Below are 21,092 nucleotides of genomic sequence, written 5' to 3'. Positions count from 1 at the left end.
CAAAATTAATATTCAAAAATTATATTATAATAATATTTTATTAATTAGTATTCAAAACATCTCATCTCATCTGCGTAACCAAACGGGTCTGCGCGTGTAAATATGTTAAGTTGAAAAAATATTGTGGGTTCTATATGTAAAAATATTTTGAGTTGAAATGAATTTAGTGATTTGAGAGTTGGATATTTACATGTTAAATTTATCTTAAAATTAAATTAAAATAAATTAATTTTAGCTCAATATAAATTTCAAGTAGGGTAAGAGCGAATGGGGTTGAATAGGTCAATAAAAATAAAATTTAAAAAAAATAAAAAAAAATAAAAATAAAAAAAAGGAGGAGGAGTTTTAGAAAAAGAAGTCACGACAAACAAACGTTAAAAACAAGATTTTCCGGGTTTTAATGTCGTTGTTATGGTTAGGTATCAACAATGGGGACAAAAGAGTACTTACATTAAGCTCTTAAAATCAGATCTCATCATAAAAGCACATGCCTCTTGCCCTCTTCAGTCTTTTTATAAATATCTTTCGTCCCTTCAACAGCTGTCTCTCAGGGACACAGAGAGTATACTTCTTTAGCTGCACCAACCTGTGTTTTTAGGAAACCCTAGGTTTTTATGCCCAACAGACATCCCACTTGTGGGAGGCATAAAAAAGACAACCTTTCCAGCTCGCTCCGGACCCCTTCAAATATAGGTGGCCGAATGTTATGTGGGTCCCAATTCACACATGGCCACGTTAGCACACGCTCTTGATGTTTTTAATGTGAGAATATCTCCCAAGGTGTCCCCAAACTCCTTTCTCCTTATCCTTACACGGAGTGAGAACAAAAACAAAAACAATTCTGAGTTTTTTCTATAATTCTCTCATCTTCATTTATGATAAGGTTTTAGATATATTGACTTATTACCAAACGTATTAATACCCTAATTTTAAAGATTATGACATGCATAATCTGTTTATTTGATTAATTTGAGTATATTATAAAAAAATAATAACATGTTTTATTCTTTCATCTAAAGCATTATCAATGACGTACGATTCGAGAGTCGAACTGCTATCTTTTGAGGCCACCTTTAAGTGTTGAAAAACTTGTTGATTTCCAATGCCGACTACTATTGGTAAAGTTTCCAACTTACCATTGTGGTAGTGTTAACTTACTATTAACTAATTAAGCATGTCACTTCTTATTAACTAATTAAGCATATGATTATACGATAATTGTTGGCCAAATTTAAGAAATTATAATGTACTTTCAATAAAGAGAGACATTGCAAAAATACTATAATAATTAATGAAAAACGATGGCTCTTCAATGTATATAAGATTTATATTTTTGTGTACCTTATATATTTGATCTTCATGAATTGTCATAAGCCGTGAGTTAAAAATCGAATGGAAATGCAACTAAAAAACAAAAGGAAAATTAATAACAAATTTTGTGTGAATTAAGGGACTATCAAAATATTTTACAAGAAAAAACCTTATTTTTTTTGTACCATTTCTAAATGTACCATTTAGGTCTGTGCAAGAAATCAATTGGCCCGGCCCATATGTGAAACCTGACCCGACCCGAAAATCGAAAAAGATGGTTTTTAACTATTGCTCGGATTCGACTTGTACAACTTGGAGACCCACTTATAAAACTTAAGTATACATTTTATCCTCTGCAGATGAAATCCTAGCCCCCCTTCCAAAGTCTGAGTCCTCACTTCTCTTCAGATTTTACATTATTACATAGTCTCTCCTTGAGCTTCAAGAAACTAAGTCGAACGGCAGATCTTGATGGTGGAGCCATGAGATCATCTTTGTAACCACCATCAGCGATCCAATCAACGACTATGGTGTCTTCGATAATCTAGAGGACCGACTCCTTGACCATGCCAACATGGCTAGTGTTGGCCGCATAGGCCTCAAGCTCTCCCTTGGTTTTGTAGCAGTTGTGGAGCGCATGGGTGAAGTTGAGGGAGGAGGATCAGTTACAGAAGATGGAACCGGCAGCAAGGTGGAGGGCTTCGTCGATGGAGACTAGGCTGTTGAGCTTAGTGACCATGGCGTTGACCTTGGCCAGGTCAGAATAGAGACGAAATGAATATGGAGGAGTTCGCAAAGTGCATTATATTGGGTATCTAAAAAGAGGATATCTGAGAGTGATTGAGACTTTAATAGTGATAGATTGGACTAATCACCGAAGACCAAAGGACGACAGTGATGGATTGAACACGTTTTATTGCTAGTATTTGAACCTGATTATTAAAAGAGAGAGAAAAAAAAAAAAAAACCACGGATTGACCCGATAAAGAATGTGCGGATCAAGTTGATTCTGTTTGACACACCTAGAAGCACAAGTAGGGTTGGGCTCAAATCTTGAACAGGTTGCTCGATTTGCAACCTAGTGCCATTATAATGCTACTTGGGAATCATAGTTGCCTAATCATTGCAAAAAAGACAAAGGAATCATTCAAATATTCAAACCTCTTCTATTTTCCCTATACAATCTCATTTGTTACTATATGTATTGACCTTATTATTTTTATTATTATTATTGTTATTATAGGCATGGAAATTCAACCCTTTAAGATTAATATGCAGATTGTCAAATAATTAGTTGACCCAAATTGCATCAAAATTTAACTTTGGGGTTTTGTCTGGACTTGAGAGATGGATGCGAAAAAAGCTTGAGAGAATCCACAGTCCACAGAAAGAAATAAGAGACACAGGCTGTCAAGTATTGAGTTGGTTGCATGGTTCATTTTTTTCCATTTGTCAACACTCTTCTTTGACACTTTCTTTCATCTCTCCTTTTAAATCTTGATTAAGAAAAAGAAAATAAGGTAAAGGACAAGAAACATAGTTGGGTTGCATTATTTTATAGTCTAGGTTGGTTACCAATCTGTTTGTCCTGTTTCATCAAAATCATATGCTGTCTTAATCCACCTAATTTTTGCCAACCAGCACCCACACACACCCCACTGTTCTTGTGATGTCTCTAAGTCAACATCTTGTAAAATGGCCTTTCTAACCATCCTATATTTGAAATTAAATACAGCATTACTATTATTACCCAAAAAATAAATAAATAAAAAATTAAATGGTATTTTTCTTGGTTGAGGAGTCCAAATTATAATCCAAACTGGCTTTTGGTTAGAAACAACAATGTTGTTCCATTTTTCTTGCAAACGTGTCTTTCCCATTCGTGTGAATTAAAAGAGAAATAATATTTTACACAAGTATTGCATATTTTTTTTAAATAAAATAAATAAATATAAAATTCACATAAAAAAAATTAATTTTTTAATAATAAATTTTTCTATTTAAAAAAAAAATTACATAACATTGCGTCATTCTCTCGCGTAATCCATGTGTCTTGTCTCTCTAATTGTGTACTTTCCTTCCTACTTTCTCGACTATTGTATTCAGCTTTATATCTTCATACTCTCCTTTTGTTCTATTGGATGTATTCAATTTAAGTGTCCATTAGAAAATCCTTTATTATAATTATATTTTTTTTTTTAATTTATGGGAGATAATTTAATATATGAGAATTTTCTTCACCTCTTGAAGTTTGTGAATTTTAATAAAATGCCCATGTCTTATGAAAAATTAATCATTTAAAATAGGGTACATTATATCAATATATATAGAAATGATGTTTGCATTTTTATGGTATGCAAATCTCATATATTTTTTTTTTTAAAAAATATTTCAATACAAAATTCACTTGAAAAATTAATTTTTTAATAATAAATCTTAATTTTTTTAAAATACATATAATTTAAACAACCTAAAACTATATCTAATATTATTCAAATATATAAATTATAGTCATGAAAGAAGAATAATTCTATATATAATTATGGAGTATATAGTTGTTTTGAAAAAAAGTGAAATTTATTATTAAAAAATTAATTATTTTAATATATATTTCATATTTATTTAATTTTTATTAAAATAATTACATAATATTTATATACTTACTATTGTAAAAATAATTTTAAAAAAAATCAAATGCGAAGGCAGAAAATAATATTATTTTTATTTTTATTTTTTTGGTCGTAAGGTGGGAAGTCCCTATTCCGTCGTTTTGTAGCGAGAAGAGAAGCAGGACCCCTTCGTCCATTGACATCGATGTCATTATAAAATAGACTTTGCCCAAAAAAATCACCGCCGTTTCCGCGTTTTCTCTCTCTAAAAAACAAACTCATCTCTGGCTGTCTCTCTCTCTCTCTCTCTCAAAATCAAATCGTAGAAAAACCTGTGCGCCTCTCTGTGTCTCAACTTTTTAGGTTTTTGAAGTCCTGTTTGAGCTAAAAAATGCAGGTCTTGTAGATGGGTACGCAGCTCTGTTCAGTGCCCGCTCCTCTCTGCTCGATCTACTGCTGAAACGGTGAGTTTGGGGCTCTTTTATTTATTTATATATTTATTTTTATTTTCCCATTTGTAAAACTATTTTTGTACATTGTTTTTAATCCCCCTCTAGTTCGGATTTAACGAACGAAGGGGTCTCTGTACAAAGTCGGTGTATAGAAAAAGAAGAGTTTGACACTGCTTCATAGAGATTTGTGTAAGAATTAATTAATTGAAATTGTGTGAAATAGACTGAATGGGTTGGTTTTGATGGATTAGGTGTTTTGGTAATTATTTGATATGCATTATCTCAATTGTTTATGAATGTTACAAATTATTTATGCACTTGGTGTGTCAGGAAGTTAGATCAGTTGGTGGGATAGCTGTGTGGCTTTTTTTTTTGATAAGGCAGTGTGGCTTTTCTTTTGATGTTGGGTTGGAATGTCTGATTTGGAGTGATTGTGTTTTACAGGTTGACGTTTTGAAATCCAAGTTAGAAATATCAACTTTGGTAGCCTCAGTTGTTCTTTTGAACATTTTGAGGGCTATTTGATTGCTGCTTGCTTGAAAGTGTTGCTGATTACCGAATTTATATTATATGAAATTTAGATTGGCAGGCAATTAACTTGTATTTTCAGCTTGGATTAGAGAGATTGTGACAGAATTTTGATTCACCGATCACTTGAAGTTTTATATGATGCATAACGTAAAATATGGCATTAACTTAGTTACACAGAAGTTTAGATGATTGGGTTGGATATGCGTAATTTTATTTGTTTTGATAATAAAAGTGGTAAAGTTGTGAGGAAAATTTAAATGATTTTTTCTTTTTCTTTTTTTCGGGTGATCAGGGTTTGGCATTCATGTCTTGGAAATGCCGAAACATAGACTAAGATGAGTCAGGTAGAAGTGTCGAGGATGAAGCCTCCTCTCGTTCCCCTTGCAACTCTGATTGGTCGCGAGCTTAGGAATGAGAAGGTTGAGAAACCTTTTGTGAAGTATGGACAGGCTGCTCTGGCAAAGAAAGGAGAGGATTACTTCCTAATAAAGCCAGATTGCCAGTGGGTTCCTGGGAATCAGTCGACATCATTCTCTGTCTTTGCGGTATTATTTCCTTCCCATGTATATATTAACACTCTCATGACCTGGCAATAGTTGAATCTGGTTCTTTTGGATGGCGGTCTTGGTTTCAATTGTCTCAACTGCAGGAAATATCAATTTAATTCAAATTCTGTTTCTAATCTTTTCCATCCTTCTCTGTGTTCAAGTGGAACATTAATATAATTCCTTAATGGTTATAGTTCTCACTGGAATTCTTACTTGGCAGATTTTCGATGGGCACAATGGTATATCAGCCGCTATCTTTGCGAAGGAGAATTTACTGGCGAATGTTTTGAGCGCAATTCCTCAAGGAATCAGTAGGGAAGAGTGGCTTCAAGTGCTTCCTCGGGCTCTAGTTGCAGGTTTTGTGAAAACTGACATAGAATTTCAGCAGAAAGGTAAGCACCAATTTTTTTAATGACATTTACTTCTTCTTTTTTTCATTTTTATCATTTCTGTTTTGCGTTCTTATGTTTGACATTTGGATCTTAATGACAGGAGAAACTTCTGGGACAACGGTGACATTTGTTGTGATTGATGGTTGGACTGTCACTGTTGCATCTGTGGGGGATTCACGATGCATATTGGACACCCAAGGGGGTGTGGTTTCTCTCTTGACTGTTGATCACAGGCTGGAAGAGAATGCAGAAGAGAGAGAGCGTGTCACTGCTAGTGGGGGTGAAGTAGGAAGGCTCAATGTATTTGGAGGAAATGAGGTATGGATTATTATTTCTGAATGCTGCCCACAGTGGCAAGAAGCTTTTAGGCATTATCTACTGTAGCCCTATGTTATTGGTTCCGTATCTGTATGTTATTCATAGGTTGGCCCCCTTCGCTGCTGGCCTGGTGGATTATGCCTTTCTCGGTCGATTGGTGATACAGATGTTGGAGAATTCATTGTCCCAATACCGCATGTGAAGCAAGTGAAGGTGAGTTACTGATTTCTTAGTGGGGATGGTTTTATTTACATTTTGGTAAGATATTCTGAAGTTGAAAACCTTTGTCTTGGTTTTTCAGCTTTCAACTGCTGGTGGAAGACTTATAATTGCTTCTGATGGCATCTGGGATGCTTTATCTTCTGATATGGCTGCCAAGTCTTGTCGAGGTTTACCTGCAGAGATTGCCGCAAAGCTGGTTGTGAAGGTGATGTCTGGAATGTGATTCTTCTTTCAACTTCAAGATTATACTTTTTGATAGGTAACTTCAAGATTATACTTAATGAACTTTGTGTGACTTAATCTTCCTTGATCAATTGTTTAGGAGGCTCTGAGGTCAAGGGGCCTGAAGGATGATACAACCTGCCTTGTTGTTGATATTATCCCATGTGACCATCCCATTCTACCACCAACCCCAAGGAAGAGACAGAATGTTCTCAACTCAATATTCGGGAAGAAATCTCAGAATTCTATGAACAAATTAACAAATAAGCTTTCTGCTGTTGGGGTTGTGGAGGAGTTGTTTGAAGAGGGTTCTGCAATGCTCGCAGAAAGGTACATTTTAGAATGTTCCTTTTTTAACTTTTCATGCCACCGTTATAATTGTATAATTCATTATTTAATGAAAGTTTATAGAGCAGGATGTTGAGCCATCTTATTGGCTGCTGCTGTTCCAAATATTAATTTTGTTTAGAATCCGAAACTTGTTGAGTCAATGTTCAGATGCAAATTTTCCCCAGACTAAAACATATGGCTAACTTAGCAATTGGCTTAATAGACTTCATATTCCAATTCAGGGTCAAGGAAAGAGTAATATAGCAGACCAACCTACAAAAATGAAATGCTTCCTCCGTATCCATTCATCCATTATTTCTGCTAGTTCAGTACTATTGATTACTCTTTATCTTTTACTGGATGTTGTGTCCGTTTATTATAAAAACAAGTGGCAAGAGGTCTCAGGTTTTGTAACTTTGGGTATGGTCCTTAGTTTCTCTTCTCAATGGAAATGCAGGCTGGGTAAGGATTGTCCTTTGAACACAAACTCTGGGCTTTTCCGGTGTGCAGTCTGCCAAGTTGATCAACCTCCATCTGATGGCTTATCAGTAAATTCAGGGCCTTTATTCTCACCAGCATCAAAACCATGGGAAGGTCCCTTCCTTTGCGCTAACTGTCGGAAGAAGAAAGATGCTATGGAAGGGAAAAGGCCAAGTCAACCCACAGTGATGTCATAGTAATTTCACTATTAAATTAGTAAATATTGATATTTTTTTTTCTCTGGCAGTGTTGAGCATGCTTGTTTTTCCTCTTCGGAAATTGTTTCTATAGATGTGTGTAAGAAATGAGGTAGAGAGATACAGAGAATAGGTCTTCTGGAGGTTGTTAAAAAGTGTCTAAATTCTGTTTGTGCTCAGCTGTTGGATCGACTGACAGAGGACAAACATGCTATCTATTAGATATGTTTGTGGTAGTTTGGCTACTAAATACTAACGGCTTGAATTTGTAAGTAAATGATGATTGCCTAATGATAAGTTATGTTGCTGCAGTTTTTTCTTTGTTGTAGTTCTAAAGTCATGGAGGATGTGCTTATACTTTTTGATTTGCTTTCTGAGCGATATTTTATCAGACTACTTCCTACCCTACGTTTATTTTGCAAGATTCTTTTATGATTTTTGTTTTTATATATAAATACAGTACTTATGTTTCCAATGTGAATATTTTTATTTTTCCAATTTAGCAAGCTGTTGAGAGTCTGAGACCCTCATTATGAATATCAAGATAAACAAATGAAGAAGAAAAGGAACGAAGGAAAAACAGGCTACTTGGTCATACACCATTAGAATTCATTGTCTTCCCATTCAACTTTTTGCCCAACTTTCCGTTCGTGAGCTTCTCTCTCACAAATTTACTCTAAATTTTAAAGCACCCAAGATTCCCTTTAGGGAATCCGTGCCACAGATGGGGATAGATGCCTTGGCTCAAACCTCTCTTTCGTCTTTCGTGTCAAATACACTACAATCTTTTAATACCGCATTTAGATGTGCTGTGATAACTGCTGGCCCTGATGTTTAAAACAAGGCCCAAAATCCCAAATTATTCTCTCTATCTCAACATTCAACAGATACCTAGCAACTTAATAGATTGATTCGGTCGCCCCACAAACCAAAGTTTTGAATTTTGGTTTTGAACCAATGTTTTGAATACCGTATCGGATGTCGTATCGGTTAAGGCACTAGAATAAAATATTTCGGTACCGGTACCGTTTCGTGTACCGTTTCGGGATAGTTGATATATAAATAAATTATATATGAATACATATGTATATATAAATTGTAAATAGTCTTATATAAATTGGGGGTCAAAAAATAAGATTATAATTTAAAAAAATGAAAAAAAAAACATGGAGGCCGAAATACCGGCCTGTACAGGCCGAAATACAGGCCGGTACAGCCGATATTTCAACCGGTACGAAACAGGTACCTTACCTGTACCGGCCTGGTGACCAGTACGGTACGGTACCAAAAACACTTTTTTGAACACCATTTCACTCGACAAAATATTTAAGTATCAGTACCGATGGTCTATATATAAATAAATAAATTATATATATATAAATTATGAAATTTTGTTTCAAAATAACAACAACATGAATCTTAAAAATGTATGTACATGATAAACGCATTTTAATTTTTAAATTTGTTGACTGAGTGTGACTACAAAGTTGACTGAGAAACACATTTAAATTTTTAAATCTGAATTCTGAAATTGAAGTTGGGTGAGGGTGATTGCAAACCGACTGTGAGTATGAGATTTTGAGGTTAGGAATGAATGAAAAACTGAAAAAGTCCTTTAGTTTGAGTTTCACTTTATGGAAAAAAAAATTCTATTTATCACCCCTACACGTCATTCACTATTTATTTTAATTTTTTTTCCTATTACAAATATGTGGTATATGGAGGATAAATAAAACAACTCAATTAGTTTAACAAAAATAAATAATAAAAATAATATTTAAATATGAAAGCGTGTGGTGTGAGATGATGAGTAGCATTCCTTTTATAGAAAAACCTTTGTCTTTCACCTTAATTACAAAATTGCCATTTCCCCTTTTCAAAACAATCTCGGACCGAAATTTTCATACTCGGTAAAATATTGAAAACCGGCTAATATTGATCAAAACGTACCAAAATGGCCGGTATTTGACTCTGTACGAAACACCTACCTCCCTCGTGTCAGGTATTGTTCTGGTACAATAAATTCCTGTCAATGCGGTATGGTATTCAAAACATTGGCACAAACTCAATTTAAAGGAAAACTTGTTACATATTTTCTCTAGCAATCTTTATGGAAACTGTCCCTTCTCATCTAATGACCTTAACGTGCTGCTGATTATTGCACTTTCATAAGCCTGTGCTTTTGCAAATGTAACACCTCTCTAAATGCAAACTCACGAAGCTTGATGGAGCTTAAAGTTTATATTATAAAGTATTTGATGTTGTGAAGATGTTAAAGAGCAAAAGTTATAGAGCATCTTTCAAATGAAAGGGCGGTGAAAGACTAGGGAGGTGTCTGATACTCTGAACAAGGGACCTGAAAAAGAAGAGTTCAGGGAAAGGACAGAGGACTACCTCCTGTTATGTAACCCAAAGTTTAAGAACAAAGAGAGTTACCTCATATTTTATAATCATAATACCCTATAATCATTCTTAGCAGATAATAAATAAAACAAAATAGAATAGGATTTGAAACCTCTGCATTATTGGGAAGCACTTGGACTGATTTTCCATACATCTAATTGATAATATAATTTCATAATTGAAAATAAATGAAAATTGATGGATGGAGTAGTTTATATTTCACTGAACTGCCAACATATACAAGCCAAACAAGAAGGCCATAGAAAGCTAGTGGAAACATTAAGCAATGTAGAACACACGTGGATGTGGCACAAGATAGATCATCTGCAGAAAGCAAAATACATACTAGGTTTTTAATTCTCCAACAGTAGATTTTCTGCGTCGATGTGGCTTGCGACCAATCATGATGCACAAAATCTAACAATAGAACACTGGCCCACTTCTACCATAAAAGAAACAAATATTAAAATTACCATAATACAAAGCCATTTATCACTGATCTCTTCATAGTTCATAACATTATGTCGATCTCTTGCATATCAGTTGGCGGGTATCCATTGCAGCTCAATGCCATAGTTCCAAGAATCAAAAGAAGTTCCAGGCTTCAAATCCACCACCGAGGTATAAGCAGTACACCCTCCAGCCCTGACCCTAATCATATGTGAGGTCATGGAAGAATCTTTCAAGAAATGGCAGCAAAGGGTATTTATACACCCAGTCCCCACCTTCTCCTCAAACTGCCTACAAAAGCTGTTTGAGGAACAGTTGAGAGGAGACCTAAGCAGGGCTGCAGTGCAGTTCAGCAGCATCACAGTGTTGTGAGTAGAGATGTTGAACGGCAAGTTCTCGTCAAGTCTTAAGCCTTCTGAAGTGAAATCAGAAGAATAACATGTGTTTTCCTGTATTGAGGGTGGGCTTATAATGAGTTTATATGCATTAGGGTTGATGCTGAGGATCTTGTAGTAAAAACCTCCTGCAGACAAGAACTCGAGAATGCCATTGTTGCAGTAGACTCTATACCTAGAGTCTCCACAGTTATCATCAGTGCTAAGTGGGTATGGAACTTCAACGCTTCCACATTTAGGGCAAGCATTGTATGCAGCTGAGACATTGGTTACTAGAATGAGAACAAGAAACATCAGAACCATCCTCACTGAATTGTTCATTGTTAGGAATAGGGAAAGAGACAAGATGGAAGCAAGAAATGCGTAGAGCAAGGTGTCTATATATATAGCAAATCACGAAACTTGGTTCTAACTAGTAAAACCTTGGGACCATTGAAATTATATAATGATATCTGTGTACAATTTGTGGAAACCCATAAATTTGGAAACCCCATCAAAGTGGAAGTTCTTTTAGTGCATGATCATCGAATCAAAGACAAGATGCATGGGTGCCTGTGTCTCTGCTTTATTGGAGATTTTAAGAGCCACCACTGTATTCCCACTCATAGAGATGATAAAATAATGACCAGATTTAGTAGTTCTGAATCTAAGTAGTTAGTTTAAGGGGGGTCTGCTCACAATATATGCCTACCTTTACAACCTAGAGCCAGTAAGTAATGATGAATTATGGTCCACTTTCATTAAACTAGAGCCAGTAATTAGTTGGCATAACTTATATGGAGAGAGCTGAGATATGGTTGGTAAAAAGTTCTGACATGACAGTCAGCTTATAAATATATTTTTGTCTAATAAAAATGCTAAAGAATAGTACTAATGCTCTATCTGCTTATATCTTAGCAAAATGAAGTACCGTGCATGATTTCGACATTGAAATTACAGAAATCTTGTGACAAAAGACTGATTAGGCATATATAAATAGATATCTTCTTCCTTGATCACAACTTTTGCAGGAGGCCGGTGAGTAAGTTAAGCAAAAATGCTCTACGGTACAAGGGGAATTATAAGCTGAAAGCCGGTCAATCAGGGATCTCCACCATAGTCGTTCTTCATTTGTTATGGTTCTCAGATGATAATTTAAAGCCAACACGTGTACGTAGGAAACAATGGGATTTAAAATAAAACCAGACACCGATCCCACTTTCCTTGAATAGAGTTTTTGGTTGCCACCTGCCCTATGAAGGGCTCCCATTTCCTAAAGTGGTCTGCGTTATATATTTAAAATAATGCTGGTGCGCTGCATGCATGCATGCATGGGGTATGATGCGCAGGCCAATGTCATTTGGCCATTAAAGAGTGCGCGCAAGGGCCACATATATATATATATATATATATATTAACAATTTTTTGGCCATTTATGTGTAGATAGGGCGGACATATATATTCCTAGCTAGGTTAACTAAACTTTGATAGTGCATGGTAATAAACAATATATAATCATTTGCTTAGAATGCCTTGGTCGATTCATATAATATATACGTACGTCAACCACTACTTATACTGCACTGTAAGTATATGATCTACATGCAAAAAATAAAGTCAGTTCGATTGTCCATTATTTTTCATATAATATATATATTAGGGTTTTTATTAGTTGAAACTTGCAGTTATTTTGGTAGTAGTTTGCTGAATGCATGTGACCAACCATGATATTAATTAACCTCGCATTAACCCTGATATCAATGGAACTCACAGTTATTTTGTTAGTAATTTGCATGCATGATTGACAGTATTCAAACGAAATAACGTACAAATTGATGTATTTTGCTTTTAGAATGAAAGGTTTAATATTCTAATTTGACCCCACCAAAATCAAACCAAACCAGTCATTTTAATCATCAGAAAGCATTGATGAACCTTAAAAACAGGACCGGATCTTGAGCCAGCCGCGACCCCATCAACTTATGGAATAAATCAACCTGAATCATCAATATATAGAAACAGTACTTTCTGCAGTGCTAGAAGAATAAATATTTATATATGCACTGTCCAATGAGATACAGACCAAGAGCTAGCAAAGATGCATGCTACAGGAGATCAGTTTCGATCCATGTTGAGAAATCTTATTAGTTTGAAGGGAGAGTTTGAAAAAAGGAAAAATTAATTAAGAACACTAACATGACGATGACTGCAGAGTACTGTGTTATACAGTTACCACTAATTACCACATTAACATATACAACTGAGTAACCATTATAAATCCTACACGTGAGAGTGCCTGATCCAAACCCTATCTCGAATCAGACCAAGTACATGGGAAAAAACTGTGGATCACGAAGCATTCTGTAATAAAGAAGATGAAGTAGAGACATGATGCAATATGTCTAAACCCAAATGTACATTGCATTCAGCTACCTTTCGAGCTCTAGGCAAGTTTCAATTTATATATATATATATATGTATGTCTGTCTGTATGTCTTAAAAAACAATATGTCAGCCCCATGGACAACTTCGGCAACTGCCGTGACTGTCATATTGAAAACTGATATTTTGCAACATTCATTAAGACCAAGCTGACAGTTAATAATGTGACCTATTTTTCTTTCATCTCAACAACTATAATTCAATTAGAGTGAAAAACGTTAGTCTTTGATAGTTTGAGGATGCAATGTGTCGGCTACTTTGGTAGTTTGGGGTGCAAAGTGTAAAACTTCTAGTAGCTATGTAGTTTGAGGGTGCAAAACGTACAGCTTTTCCATTGATCTTTTTATTAAACATCAGTACCTAATCACAATGGAAATTTAGTATTTTTATAACAAGGCAAAGTAAAGAAATGTCTTCAAAGAATTTAGCTGCCAAAGTAAACGGAAACGGATATATTATATATATATATATATACTCTCATAAAGAAGTACGTACATCTAGATGGACAAAGAATAGAAAAAATGAGGATGGAAATGACAGAATGAGAAACAACCATTTTACAACTCTTTTAAAACTCAGTTTTAAATTGAGATTATTTTTGTAAAATAATAATGATTTTATAACTATTTTACAAAATTACCCACATTTACAATGGAGTTTTAAAAAATTATAAAAAAATGGCCGTATATCTATACACTACGTACAACAAATTTGCCCATTTCCTAGTTCTTTTTTCAAGATATAAGCTGGTGAAAAAGACTTACCTGATGTTACAGACAACTTCCGTTTAAAAAAATATATTAACATTTTGCCACGAAATCACATTCGACGACCAAGAGGTCATAAGTAAAGGAAAATGATAAACACACGTCACATTTTACAACATTTTACACAATAATGTTTAAAATGATCAGGGGTATTTTTGTAAATTATTTTATAAAATTAACATCATTTTATAAAAATACCTTTATTTTACAACATGTGTCGTGTAAATTATTGTGAAATATGTTATGTGTATATCATTTCTCGTAGTAAAACTACCTTTTGATTTCTAAGAACGACTGAATTTCATGATCATAAAATACTACAATATTTTAGATTTTCAAATTATTAGTCGGCTTTGAATTTAGATCCTTTATGACTTCTAAAAAAAAAAAAAAAGATATTTTGAATTATTTATTAATTCGAAACTAATTAATGGCTGGGATTTAAGGATCGAATTCTATACATTAATTTATATATTCAACCAATTTAAAGTAGTACTAGCTCCAATTGCAGTCTATAATTGATTACTCCCGCGTGAATGATAAATATATCACATATATATATATATATATATATATATATATCACTTTTTTAAGACCCTTTGAACCTTTTCCAATGATGCTGTTCATATTTAATTCTTGTGACTATATATAAGTGTATAGAATTATCATGCCAAACAATTATATATGTATATGGTCCTACATATATATTAAACAAAGTATCGGTGAGCATGCAGTACTTTTTTTGGATGTATTTACCTTCTAAATTAGACAATCATTAACGCAGGTCGAGAATTTAGATTATAAAATCAGTATAACTATAAATAATAAATGATATCACAAGGAGCTGAATGCATGTAACGGACTGAATTAATCCGACAGATCCAATATGGGCCCAACCGACTAAAGTCGGGTTCAGTGGGTCAAACCCTTTACGGGTTTGTTACACATTGAAATCGACTAACCCGTCGGAACAGTCCCCATTTCTCCCTCATCCTCAAACCCTAGCATCTCTAGAAATCAGCCCATAATCTCCTACTCCGGCCTCAACCTTGGACATCAAGAGCAGCTATTGGAGCATCTGAATGATTTCAGCCTCTCTCTCTCTCTCTCTCTCTCTCTCTCTCTCTCTCTCTCTCTCTCTCTCTCTCTCTCCATAAACGTAATATTTCGTCACCTCACCCATACTGCCCTCTCGATTTTCTCTGGATTCAAAAATATCTACTCGATTTGAGCTTCAAGAGCTTACCGAAATGGTGCTGGTGGGTCTTGTGATCTCGCGGTGGCATGAAGCTGAAGAAATGCGATCCCGACATCATTTTTAATGGATTCTATGGTGGTCGTAGTGGTCAGTGGTCGCAGGCGTCGTAGAGAGCTGCCTTGTCGGCAGTGCAGAACATCGAGGCCTCTTCCTTGTCACAGACATCACACTGGATCTCCTCGAACCCTAACTGGGTATTGCAGAAACTTTCCGGTCGTTCCCAATGGCTTTTCACGCAATGGGCATCGTGGATGCTCAATACGTATGGTGGTTTTTGATATGTTTGTGTCTTCCTCTACTTCCTTTGTGTCTGATTTTTTATCTGTTTGCATCTTTTCCGGAACCACGCTGATGAGTCTGATCTTTTTGCCTCCATACGTATGGTAGAACAAACAAGGACAAGATGAACAGGTTCAACCCGATCCGAATTATACGGATTAGATCATACCACCATGAACCGCATTCAACTACAGGTCGGGTCGAGTCGGTCCCAAATGCTTTTCGGATCGCTCGGTGTGTAGGCCTAACAGACACAAACGGATTATACAAAATAAATCCACAAACTGATGTGATTTCATGAAATCTATTAGATTTACTTTATAATAAAAGTAATTTTATAATCTAACGTACCGCATCAAGCCACATCAGTTTATAGGTTTACTTTTGTGTAATTCATTTGTGGCTATAGTATTTTCCATTAAGTATAAGGCTAGCTAGTGATCATAGAATCATTTGCCCAAAAGATCATTAATTGCGGAGATAAAACAAATGGCTCTTATTTTACTCTTGATCGATCACTTGAATATTCGAAGAAGCTTTTTTCATTTTATACACGTATGATTACTAAAACTTAATTGATATGTGCTTCATGTTAGGTACTATAGATCAATTAAACATCGAAATTTGATAAATATTTATCTATATATAAGTACTCTTAAAATCTAAATTATTTGAAAGTGGCAAATTAAGAGATATTGATTGCATTAATATTTCTATTACGTGCCTAGTTACAACAATATTTATTATGAAAAATTCTACTCAGTAGCCCTAAATCATATATATATATATATATTCATAATATGTGTGTGGTGTAGGATTTCTGAGTAAAATTCTGGAAAAGCATCAACGTTAATTAGAACATAATTAATTAATTCTAAAGAATGATCAATCTTGTTGAGCATGACCTAATTAACTGGATTTTTCACCCTAGCTTATGATCCGTTATATCAATCATTTGTACGTTGGTGATCACAAGAAACTTTACAAAATTTGCTCAAGTAGAACTTGAGAGTAACTCAACACGAGCGCGGCCATCAAAATTAAGGCATGCATGCATGGGTTGGGAAAAAGAAGGGGTAAAATTAGACAGGCGCATGCATGTGCAGTCACTTTTGCATATTTATTTTGCATTCTGTTAATGTGATTGATTGCATCATTTTTTTAATATATATAAAATAAATGTTGAGTTCCGTCACATCAGTAGAGGGTATAAGAAATTTGTAAAAATGACTGTATGTAGCAGAATTGATATGCCTAAGTTTATTTGAGAAGCAAAACCTGATATTCATCCTATAGATAATAGGATCAGTCAGAAAATAGTCTTTCAACCTGATTGCCTTTCAACATAATTGTTGTCACTTCTAACTAGGGGTGTAAAAATAAACCGGAAAACCGGCCTGGACTAGTTGGTTCAGTTCGATTTTCGACCGTTTTTATCTTAAATCGGTTTTAAGTTTTCCAACGCTAGATCGAACTGATTCACATATTATATATATTATTAATTTTTAATATTATATATAATTATGTATGAAATAATATATTATAATTTATAACATAATATTTTAATCTTAAATATGAATATTTATTTGATCATATGTTTTAAATATAAAAAATATATATTAAATACATTTTATTGCCTAATAAATTCTCAATATATTTCTTTTGATAAATGCATTAGTAATACCAATATACTGAATATATTAAAATCGAAAAACCGGACCGAACCGGTAAAACCAAATATACCGATTTAGGAGGCTAACTGATGCGTAATCAGTTTTTGAAAATGCAAAACTAGTACATACCAGTTCAATCATAAATTTTGTCTAAAACCAAACCGAACCGGTTACACCCTTACTTCTAACAAATTTAAAGGTTATGCTTGAGCTTGTTCCTATTTTGCAACCCTTCTTTTGGTTTCTTCGAAATACTGAAGGGGAGTGAAAAGAAAGACTTATAAAATGTTCCAGAATACCTACAAATGAGGCTACCCACAAGCATATAAGAAAAAAGACGCAGAACTCTGTTTACAGCAAGTATTCGAAGCTTACAAGTCGAGACATCAACTAAATCTATCAAACTGAAAATTCTAACAACGATACAACTGTATTACCTTTCAACAAGGCAAAAAAAGAGTACGTTTGTAGAAAAAAATAGTGTCTCACGAGTTCATAGCAGATCCCATCAATTATATCAGCTTTTTCCATAAATTTACATTTACAGCCCCCAAAGTATAAATGGTGACATCATTAACAGAGCTTGGCTACAGTCCAGTTAATCGAACAGGATATTAGTGACGAAAGTGAGGCTTCAACAGCTCACTTTTTCCGTAAGTGCCACTTCCAGACCATTTCATTTCACTCTCTGCTAAAACAATCCTTCCCCTGCCAATAATAGATATATGGAACCAATAATTACATATTAAAAGATAAACTTATACCAGTCAACACTACTAATTGTGTGAATTCAACACTACTATACTCGAGTACCATTTCACTTGAACGTTTGGTAACAAGAATACTTACGAAGATCATCGAAGGATATACTGCTAATACTTTCTCCAGTCTTTATAAGGTGGATTTTCCCTGCAAGGTTACCACGCAAAAAGGACTTTGATGTCATTGTCCAATATCAAACTCAGGCTTCCACGTATATGAAATGAAATTCTATTCTACATACCAAATCCACCTTTTTTTATTGGCACCGGATATCCAGAAACAGAATTCCGACTAATCCCAGGGGTGTACATAACAAATACACTCTTAACACTTTATCTTATTCCTTTTTGTGTGTTTGAGCTTGCATGCTAAACTACATTAAATAAGGCTGTTTCTTCACCATTTTGCTATTGCTATCTCAACACTTCAGAACCCATGTAGGACACTGAAAGTCATCTTTTTCTCCTTGTTATATTTATCTATCAAACAGGTCGAAAAATGACACACACGCTTCAAAGATCCCCATAAAATTAACTCAAGGATAATGTATGCATGCATATGTGAAGAGGTGCAAGAGACATCAAATTGCACTGAAGAAAACTGAGAACAGCAACATCATCTCTTTTTAAAGGATAACATACCATCACGACGAACACATATCTCTGGTATATTTTTAACTTCACCATTAATGCTATCGTTGTAAACTCTTGTTTCAATGTCTCCCTCAACATAAACAGAAGAGCTGCAATAAATCTTCAAGCATTAGATAGAGACATTAAAAGATTAATGGAGTTCTCAAAAGAATGGATACGCACTTTTTAATGAGTTGTTGTACTGCATAAGCTCCAAGTAGTTCATTATGCACGGCAATTCGATGCCACTGAGCAGGTTTTGGCAAGTCTTTTGCTCCTAGATTTCTTTGGTCAAACATGCCCCCAGTCCCAACCGTAAAGATGGTTACCATTCGGCCATTTCTTAAGATCTTCTGCACAGGTGCTTGCCCAACTTTTCCACATATAATTGCCTGTATAAAAATACTAAAAGGTGGGTCAAATTATTCGCTGTATTAAATGCATGAGAGCATAATCAAATTCAGTGTCAAACATGAGGAAACTTAAAGGAATAATATATTCAATCTAAGGTATTATGCATTTATGGTGTCCCAATACCTCAAATAGGTAAAAGAACATTTACCAAATGAAGGAAGTTTCATGTTATTTGATGTCTTATCTTTTCATAAATTTTCTAAGAAACCAAAAACCAAAACAACAGAGGCATCTTTCAATGACTCAGAAAAAAGAGTCATTCTTCACACCTTGTGTTTCACTACAGATCCAATTTAAAAATGGGACAATCACAAACCAGTTGCCATTGTCACAAACAATTACGTAAAATGAAAATAATTTAAATAAATAAAATAAAAATTAGGTAAGCCATGTAAATCCAGTATTTGTCTCACAACATCCTTTGAGCCTATGATCAATACAATTCATTCCAATTAGGGATTCAGTTCGTTTCTCAAAAGCAAGATATATTTTGGATCAATGGAGCCAATAAAATAGAATGAACTAAAAGAGTTCTGAATCATGAATTATGAAATAGGACGTATCTTGTTCAAACTTATAAATAGAGTACCACTCGTAAAAAAACCAAAGAAACACGTTGTACACCTCAACTGAAAATTAAATCAAATATACCTTGTGGACGCCTCGAAAACCCCAACCCCTTCTAGGATCCACACCTTGGGGTTGTAGCTCCACTGCCTTGTCACCAAGAAAGGTATCAAAATCTTCTTCAACATCATCATTCTTTCCGTCACCATTGTTACTATCGAATGACATAGTTGAGTACCACGGCTTTGAGCTTCTTTGCACACTAACCACTAAAACCATACAAAAAATCAGCACACAATGTCCGCCTAACATTACCATTTCCAATACTTTACTAAATAAAAAAAACACTTTCATTAACCAGTTTTTGTAATAATAAAGAAAATATAACCCTGAAAATTTTTAATCTTCTTTATGGCAATAAGGTATTTGTGAAAAATCCTCTAAGAATGAACGTGATGATTATGTCCAACACTGCAAGAGATGTCATTCAAAAGGAAAATTGAACTAAAACAAAAACAAGCCATGGATGAAAGTACATGAATTTCAACTTATAACCAGTCAGTTAATAAGCAAATCTATTCAAGTCTACACATTTATGTGTGCGCGCGCCTGTCGAAAACGGTATGCGACAAGGTCTTGGAATGAAAACCCAGACCAAACCATATATAAAAATGGTCTGTGATCAAATTATATCATTTAAATGACTAAATCAGAGCCATATACATGTTTTCGTACATTAATATACATACAACCATTTGTATACAAATGCATTTCAAAGAAAGAGACGAAGAGATAAAGGGAGAACCAAGAGAAGAAGTAAGTGGGGTAGAATTAGAGAGTCTCAGAAACTTCGCGAATCGCAGGGCGAGTGAACTCATTTTGGAAACGAAGAGCTCAATGATAAGCAGAAGTGCAAAGACAGCTCAAGGGGGAGAAGGAGGGCTTTAGAGGGAAGAGGCGCCTAAGTCCGGACCATGATTTGCCCGTTGAGCTTTGGGTATGATAGTTGTATCCACATCCGGATTGCGTTTTCACGAGCAGTATGGGCCTTGGATCCAGATGAGTTTGGGCTATTCTTCTTTAGCCCAAGTTCTAAGCCTACAATTGTATGCAGAACTCGTTTTTTATGGTCTATTATGGAGAGCATGAAAATGCACGTTCTTTTCTTTTCCTTTTTTTATTTTTTTGAAACAAACAAACCATCTTCATTCACATAGAAAATTGGCTATCAGCCATTACAAATGAAGAGATACAAGGTGCAACAACATCTATGTCAAGCAACTCTGAATTAAGCCTCACTGCCTCTTAAGCTAATATATGTGCCACCTTATTAGCCTCTCTGTTAACATGTCTAAGTTGCCAATCAGGTTCAATAAATAGACACTTAATATAAAATACTAGCAGACTAATACTTCTAGAACCAAACTTCTTAGCATTAATAACTTGAAGTGAGTCACCT

At 34.7% G+C, this 21,092-nt stretch overlaps 3 protein-coding genes across 4 annotated transcripts; 1 reads left to right on the top strand and 2 right to left on the bottom strand.

The window, feature by feature from the left end:
• The first annotated feature begins 4,173 nt into the window (after nucleotides 1-4,173).
• LOC122316625 (probable protein phosphatase 2C 5) lies at nucleotides 4,174-7,923 on the top strand. Its single transcript, XM_043133301.1, has 8 exons — nucleotides 4,174-4,384; nucleotides 5,196-5,448; nucleotides 5,672-5,843; nucleotides 5,944-6,161; nucleotides 6,267-6,374; nucleotides 6,463-6,588; nucleotides 6,706-6,935; nucleotides 7,393-7,923. Exons 2-8 carry the CDS (start codon nucleotides 5,239-5,241, stop codon nucleotides 7,610-7,612), a joined length of 1,284 nt encoding a protein of 427 aa, XP_042989235.1. The 5' UTR covers nucleotides 4,174-4,384; nucleotides 5,196-5,238; the 3' UTR covers nucleotides 7,613-7,923.
• Nucleotides 7,924-10,554: 2,631 nt separating this feature from the next.
• Nucleotides 10,555-11,191, bottom strand: LOC122315783 (wall-associated receptor kinase-like 20). The gene has a single exon (XM_043131939.1). The coding sequence runs from the start codon at nucleotides 11,179-11,181 to the stop codon at nucleotides 10,555-10,557; it is 627 nt and encodes a 208-aa protein (XP_042987873.1). The 5' UTR covers nucleotides 11,182-11,191.
• Nucleotides 11,192-17,584: 6,393 nt separating this feature from the next.
• On the bottom strand, nucleotides 17,585-20,638 carry LOC122315039 (single-stranded DNA-binding protein, mitochondrial). 2 transcript variants are annotated; one of them, XM_043130733.1, is made up of 6 exons: nucleotides 20,439-20,638; nucleotides 19,718-19,899; nucleotides 18,836-19,044; nucleotides 18,662-18,762; nucleotides 18,108-18,167; nucleotides 17,585-17,966 (listed from the first exon to the last, which is right to left on the bottom strand). In XM_043130733.1, the coding sequence occupies exons 1-6, from the start codon at nucleotides 20,509-20,511 to the stop codon at nucleotides 17,950-17,952; spliced, it is 642 nt and encodes a 213-aa protein (XP_042986667.1). In that variant the 5' UTR covers nucleotides 20,512-20,638; the 3' UTR covers nucleotides 17,585-17,949. The 2 variants fall into 2 exon arrangements, with proteins under 2 accessions (XP_042986667.1, XP_042986666.1); XM_043130732.1 differs by having other exon boundaries at nucleotides 19,718-19,902; nucleotides 20,439-20,637.
• Nucleotides 20,639-21,092: the final 454 nt, after the last annotated feature.

The sequence above is a fragment of the Carya illinoinensis genome, chromosome 7 (genome assembly GCF_018687715.1).
Source record: "Carya illinoinensis cultivar Pawnee chromosome 7, C.illinoinensisPawnee_v1, whole genome shotgun sequence".
Lineage (NCBI taxonomy): Eukaryota > Viridiplantae > Streptophyta > Magnoliopsida > Fagales > Juglandaceae > Carya > Carya illinoinensis.
This window is presented reverse-complemented; position numbering and strand designations above follow the sequence as displayed.

Bases quoted from the DNA above. Each gene is read 5' to 3' on its own strand.
- LOC122316625 (XM_043133301.1), top strand. From the start codon at position 5,239: ATGAGTCAGGTAGAAGTGTCGAGGATGAAGCCTCCTCTCGTTCCCCTT. The intron at 5,844-5,943 runs GTAAGCACCAAT...TCTTAATGACAG, and splicing joins CATAGAATTTCAGCAGAAAG to GAGAAACTTCTGGGACAACG. The intron at 6,589-6,705 runs GTGATGTCTGGA...TCAATTGTTTAG, and splicing joins CCGCAAAGCTGGTTGTGAAG to GAGGCTCTGAGGTCAAGGGG.
- LOC122315783 (XM_043131939.1), bottom strand. From the start codon at position 11,181: ATGAACAATTCAGTGAGGATGGTTCTGATGTTTCTTGTTCTCATTCTA.
- LOC122315039 (XM_043130732.1), bottom strand. From the start codon at position 20,511: ATGAGTTCACTCGCCCTGCGATTCGCGAAGTTTCTGAGACTCTCTAAT. The intron at 19,903-20,438 runs GTTCTCCCTTTA...GTATGGTTTTAG, and splicing joins CCCACTTACTTCTTCTCTTG to TGGTTAGTGTGCAAAGAAGC. The intron at 18,763-18,835 runs GTGCGTATCCAT...GATTTATTGCAG, and splicing joins GTACAACAACTCATTAAAAA to CTCTTCTGTTTATGTTGAGG.